This window comes from Geotrypetes seraphini, chromosome 2 (genome assembly GCF_902459505.1).
Source record: "Geotrypetes seraphini chromosome 2, aGeoSer1.1, whole genome shotgun sequence".
NCBI lineage: Eukaryota > Metazoa > Chordata > Amphibia > Gymnophiona > Dermophiidae > Geotrypetes > Geotrypetes seraphini.
In genome coordinates, this window is record NC_047085.1 from 474477483 (window position 1) to 474483823 (window position 6341).

A 6341-nucleotide genomic window follows, 5' to 3' on the forward strand; every position below is an offset into this window, starting at 1 on the left:
GTCTTTATATTGATGTTGTTTTTGAGTATGATGGCTAGACCTCCATCACGTTTTTTTTTTTCTGCAGATTAGTTCTATTTTATAACCCATTGGGCAGAGTTCTGTGATGGAGGGATCGGATTCTGAGGTTAGCCAGGTTTCGGATAGGAATAAGCAGCTTAGTTTTTTAATTATCCAGTCCTTAATAAGGTCTGCTTTTGTGCTTATTGATCTGATGTTCATATATGCACAGGATAATGTGGTGTTAAGTGTTTGGGGAGTGGGTGAGCAGTTTGGATGGAGGAGATTTTCTTTGGAGTGTGGGTGATAGTTGTGGTTTACTGATTTTGGTTTTGGGGGCGGTCTTTTTCCCCAGCTGGTTGGTATGCTGATATGGTTGAGTGAGGAGCAATCTATCAAGTTTCTGGGCGAGTATAGTTTTCTGGTAGGTAGAGGGGCTCTGTGGGAGTCTGTTAAGGTTGGGATAGAGGATGTATGATATCCATCTGCTTTCCTGTTGGATAGGAGTAGGAAGAGCAGTAAATGTAGGAGTGCGCTTGTAGAGAATTTGGGAGGCATAGTGATTTTTGTTTAGGATGCCAGAGAATCTGGAGCTTGGTGCTTGGTGTGAGGCTATCAATGTTATGTAGATCCCTGCTGGTTCGGGGGGAGCTATCAGTGTTAAATGGGATTAAGGAGAACTATCAGTGGGATATAAGAGTATCGGCAATAGCAGTTTATCTATGCTTGTCAGGTTGATTTGGAGATAAACAGTACTATCAACTTATCAGGCTATATAAAGATATATGGTTATTTTGGAGGTAAACAGTACTATCAACTTATCAGGCTATATAAAGATATATGGTTATTTTGGAGGTAAACAGTACAAACAACTATCAGGCTCTAGGAGTGTATGCAGGTTCTTTTGGAGATAAACAGTACTATCACTTATCAAACTAAATGGAGATCAACAGGTTCTTTTGGAAATAAGCAGTACTATCAGCATATCAGACTATATGGAGATATACAGGTTATTTTGGAGATAAACAGTACTATCAACTTATCAGGCTGTTTGGAAGTATACTGAAGTTTGTATGTACTGTCAGATTCTGCAGGATTGTCAGCAATGGTAGGTGCAGTATATGGATGACGATTATGGTGGATTGAAGAGTCTATCATAACGTTTTGTCGCTTCACTCCAGTCGCTTCACAAAGGCGCGCACTAAGGCGCACGCGCCTTTGCCGTGCGCCTTTGCCGGTGCGCCGAACGGCAGAGCGCCGTTGGCGCTGCTCTCTTTAAGTAGTAGGCCCCCGCTGGACTCGGGGGGGGGGGGGGGGAGCGGAGACAGGTCAGCGCCCCCGCAGGATCGGGCTCCTGCCTCGTTCTCTGCCTGCCCTCTGGATCGCCGGGGAGAGCAAACTGGGCTCAAACAAGCAGCTTCCACGCTGCTCTCTTCAGGTAGTAGGCCCCCGCTGGACTCGGGGGGGGGGGGGAGTAGATGGCTCAACGCCCCCGCAGGATCAGGCTCCTGCCTCGTTCTCTGCCTGCCCTCTGGATCGCCGGGGAGAGCAAACTGGGCTCAAACAAGCAGCTTCCACGCTGCTCTCTTCAGGTAGTAGGCCCCCGCTGGACTCGGGGGGGGGGGGGGCGGAGACGGCTCAACCCCTCCGCAGGATCGGGCTCCTGCCTCGTTCTCTGCCTGCCCTCTGGATCGCCGGGGAGAGCAAACTGGGCTCAAACAAGCAGCTTCCACGCTGCTCTCTTCAGGTAGTAGGCCCCCGCTGGACTCGGGGGGGGGGGGCGTAGATGGCTCAACGCCCCCGCAGGATCAGGCTCCTGCCTCGTTCTCTGCCTGCCCTCTGGATCGCCGGGGAGAGCAAACTGGGCTCAAACAAGCAGCTTCCACGCTGCTCTCTTCAGGTAGTAGGCCCCCGCTGGACTCGGGGGGGGGGGGGGGGGGGCGGAGACGGCTCAACCCCTCCGCAGGATCGGGCTCCTGCCTCGTTCTCTGCCTGCCCTCTGGATCGCCGGGGAGAGCAAACTGGGCTCAAACAAGCAGCTTCCACGCTGCTCTCTTTAAGTAGTAGGCCCCCGCTGGACTCGGGGGGGGGGGGGGGGCGGAGACGGCTCAACGCCCCCCCAGGATCGGGCTCCTGCCTCGTTCTCTGCCTGCCCTCTGGATCGCCGGGGAGAGCAAACTGGGCTCAAACAAGCAGCTTCCACGCTGCTCTCTTCAGGTAGTAGGCCCCCGCTGGACTCGGGGGGGGGGGGGGGGGCGGAGACGGCTCAACGCCCCTGCAGGATCGGGCTCCTGCCTCGTTTTCTGCCTGCCCTCTGGATCGCTGGGGAGAGCAAACTGGGCTCAAACAAGCAGCTTCCACGCTGCTCTCTTCAGGTAGTAGGCCTGCGTCGACGTCCATGCATGCTCATAGGCCCTTTAGACGTGGCCCTGAACTCAGGGAAGAAGAGAGGAGGTTCATTTACTTACCTCTCCTGCGATCTGCTTCCAATCCATGCATGCAAATGAGGGGAAACACATGCAAAGTAGTCAGGGACGTGATTCACAACATAAAATTTCATCCGACTGGGCTGGCCGATCAACTGAAGAAGCGACTGCTGGGGAGCAGTCAAAAACGTCTCATGCTCTATTGAAGCCCTGTTCTCTGCCCTGTCAACCCCGATCTCCTGCAGCCTCGATATGCCTGCCCCGAACACTTCCCACTGCCCCGATCTGCCTGCCTGATATGTCCTCTCTGCTTCCCCTGGCTCTGCTGCATTCCCTGCAGTGCGAGCCCGTGGGTTTAAAGTGGGGCTCGCACTGCAGGGAAGGTGGCAAGAACAGGGCTTGGAAGGGGAGAGCAGGAGAGTCTGCGTGTGTAAAAGTTAAAAAAAAAAATAAAAAGTCTGGTCTAGACTCATACGCAGACCATTCACTCTCATACTAATTCCTCTTCTTCAGTAAAAAAAAAAAAGCCATGGTACAGTCATGAACACTCGTTCGTCATCAGCTACGCTCCTCTGAAAGACTCTGGAGACACAAGCGCTCTCCATCCACACTAAAGAAATACAAAGAACAAGTGACCTTTTATAAAAAATCATTACAGGCAGCCAAGAAGAAATATTATGCAAATCATATAGCTACTGCAAGAAACTCTTCAGCACTATATTCTATTGTCCGCTCACTCTCTCCGTACGCTAGAAGACCCGGCCCTAACTCAAACCAACCTACAGCGCAAGCCCTTGCTGAACATTTTGACCAAAAGATCAAAGGTGTATGAACAACACTCATTAGCTTCCCAGTGTCTAAGACACCTACTTCTCCTCTGCCGACATATTCTCTTTCGTTCAGTTCTTTTTCTGATTTCTGTCTGCCTACACTTGATGAGCTGAAGGCTGTAATTCAGAGCCTAAACCCAAGGAATAACTCCTTAGGAAATTTGCCTCCCACTATTCTTAAAAAACCTTTCACCATCTTTGCTCCGTTTCTACTCGATTTGATCAATAAAAGTCTCTCTATCGGCTACATACCGCCTCCTTGGAAATCTGTTCTTGTATTCCCAAAGCTCAAACAAATAAACATATCCGAAAACCAAATCACCAATTATCATCCTTTGGCTAACTTACCCTTTTTAGCAAAAATAGTGGAAAACTGGTTTTTAATCAGCTGTCCAATTTTGCCGAAAAAACTAACGTTCTGCACCCTTACCAAACAGGATTACGAAAAAATCACTCTCCTGAACTCTCTCTCATCGGTGTAACAACTTCAATTCATTACTTTAAAGATCATCGTAAATCCTCCATTCTGATTTCCTTAGACCTCACATCTGCCTTTGACACAATTGATCATTCCCTACTCCTTGAAAGATTAGACTCCATTAGCATCTCCGGTACAGTTTTGCAATGATTCTCTTCTACTTTCAAGATTGAAACTATAAAGATAGCTTCAATGACTCTACTTCCTCCACCATCTATCAAAGCTATGGAGTTCCCCAAGGCTCGATTCTCTCTCCACTTCTCTTTAATAATTTCTTGATACCTCTACTTACTCTGGCCCAATCTATAGGCCTATTTAGTGGGGAGGGGGAGGGGTGTTAATATTCAAGTGCCCTTCCCTGCCAGGCTCTGCACCCAGCCCCCCTCCTTCCCTCACTCTTCAGCTTTGCAGGCTTCTACCGGGCCTGCCATAAGACCTGGTGGACTGGCAGTGGGCCGGGACAGGAGGGATCCCTCCCACCTCCTGTCCCAGCTGACTATAAAATCTTTCACCTCCCCAGTGTACATTTCAAATCCCTGGTGGTCCAGCAGTGAACCAGGGCGGGAGTAATCTTCCTGCGCTCCTGCCCTGTGTAGAGCCGCTAGCTGAATGGCTGCCTTGAGTTCTTAACTTGCAGTAGACATTCAGCTAGCACCTCTGCATGGGGCAGGAGCTTAGGAAGATCATTCCTGCTCCAGTTCATCGTTGGACTACCAGGGATTTGAAAGGTATGCCGGGGAGGGAGGTAAAAGTTTTTAGAGACGGGAGGAATCCCTCCTGCCCCGGCCGACCACTGTACCACCAGGTCTTATGGCAGGCCTGGCAGAGGCCTGCAGCAGGTCTGGGAGAGGGGCGGGTAGGCACTGACCTAAATATAAACAGACCCCTCCCATTTTGGGACCATTTATTTGGTCCAGAAATCTCAGTTTATATTAAGAATATGTACACTACAGCATGACTTTTTGAAAGGGGTTTTTTTAAATTTATATTCTGATCAGAGTTTTAATCTGCTTTAATTGTTTTGCCCTTAGGTGATTGGGAAGCATGATGTGGCAGTACCATCACATCTCTTCAAGGTGATTCTTGCCAGAAGAAACAAAGCATCCACTGAGCCATTAGCAGTCGGTGCATTTGTGGTACCAAATAGTCCCATTAGCTTCAGCCATCAGCTGCCTGAATTTCAAGTGAGCATTGAAGACCTCGAAAAAATGTCGGGACTAGTTTTCTTTCCACGTGTGAACAAGACCAAAAACTGTAAAAATATCTGTGAAGTAGACACCTGTAAGCTGGTAGATTTTATAGAGTTCACACAGTATTTTGCAGGCAGGAAAATGAAGAGTGCTCGGACTTTGCATAGACTTGAGAAAGTCATGGCAGAAGTGAAGGAAGCTGGGATCCAACCTGATGATTATCTGTTAGATCTTTACAAGAAGAAGAAGGAAGAATTGTCAGCGTCGGAGAAGAAGATGCTAAGAGGAGAAGCAGGAGGCTGAATTAATTCATATACTGTAGCTAATTACTCAGTCTAGATTCTTTGATCCTTAAGGACCGCAATTCAATCATTTTCAGGATTCCCACAAGGAATATACATAATTACATTACATTACATTACATTAGGGATTTCTATTCCGCCTGTGCCTTGCGGTTCTAGGCGGATTACAATATAGAAATATCTGGGATATTCCAGTAGAGTTACATTTCAGGATAAGAGTAAGTTACAGGAACAGTAATGAGTTATGATACTACAATTTCACAGAAGATAATACTTGTTACAGAAGATAATACATATAACGGAAGATAATGCATTTAACAGAGGTAATACATGTTAACTCGATCGGTTGAATCGGGTGTAGTGTAGCAGAATTACAGTACATTCTAGATCGCAGATAAAAAGATAATATAGGTGGGTATTTCCGAAGTCGTTGTATGTATATCAGCATACATTGAAGATGTCCATACAAATGTTTTGTATGCACATTCCTTGTGGAGATCCTGAAAACCCAACTGGATTGTGACTCCAGGTGGAGTTTGGGCAGGGGTGGGCAAACTATGGTCCATGGATGAAAACTGGGTGATCTTAGTTTTGACAATGTTGTTTTTTTACTTGGCAACTAACTCACGTCTAACTTTCTGCTGCAAGTGATGCATGCTCTGCCATAAGTAACATTGCTTTATTTTGCCATTTCCTTAGCTCTTTTTCAGTGGGAGGAGCCTGCTGCAGTCTTTGGCTTATAGGTAGGAAGAAGTAGTGCTGCCCGATTCAGGGAAAAAAATTTCATTTCAGCCTATTGAATCGATTTTTTTTTTTAAATTCAGTTTTCCTGCCCAATTGGGTGTTTTTTTTTTTTGTGTTTTTTTTTCAAACATCCTGGTGGGTTTATTTTAAAGCCTTTTCACCCCCTTTGCCCTCTCCTACCCACACTGGCGCTGTGGTATAAACAAAAAGACTTTTCCTCTCTTTGTTAACCCTTTCAGGACCAAGGGACATATTTGTCCCATAACTTTAAAATCCTATAAATTTTGATTGGGATAGTCTACAGTTCTAAATTTGATATGTACGGATTCCATATGATACTGCCTTTATGTAAACAAACTGGTTCCGACATT

The 6341-nt window shown here is 47.1% G+C and overlaps 1 protein-coding gene across 2 annotated transcripts in view; it reads left to right on the top strand.

Moving 5' to 3' along the window:
• The window catches only part of EXOG (exo/endonuclease G), a 42562-nt gene extending 36475 nt beyond the window's left edge, over positions 1–6087 (top strand). The window contains exons 6-7 of one of the 2 annotated variants that reach the window (XR_004538188.1): positions 4766–5326; positions 5661–6087. Coding sequence is in view for 1 of the 2 variants with exons in the window: in XM_033931709.1 (XP_033787600.1) it covers positions 4766–5227 (462 nt within the window). In the remaining variant the exon portion in view is untranslated. Of the gene's footprint in view, positions 1–4765; positions 5437–5660 lie in introns of those variants that run through there. The other variant, XM_033931709.1, reaches the window with a different exon arrangement.
• The last annotated feature ends 254 nt before the right edge of the window (positions 6088–6341 follow it).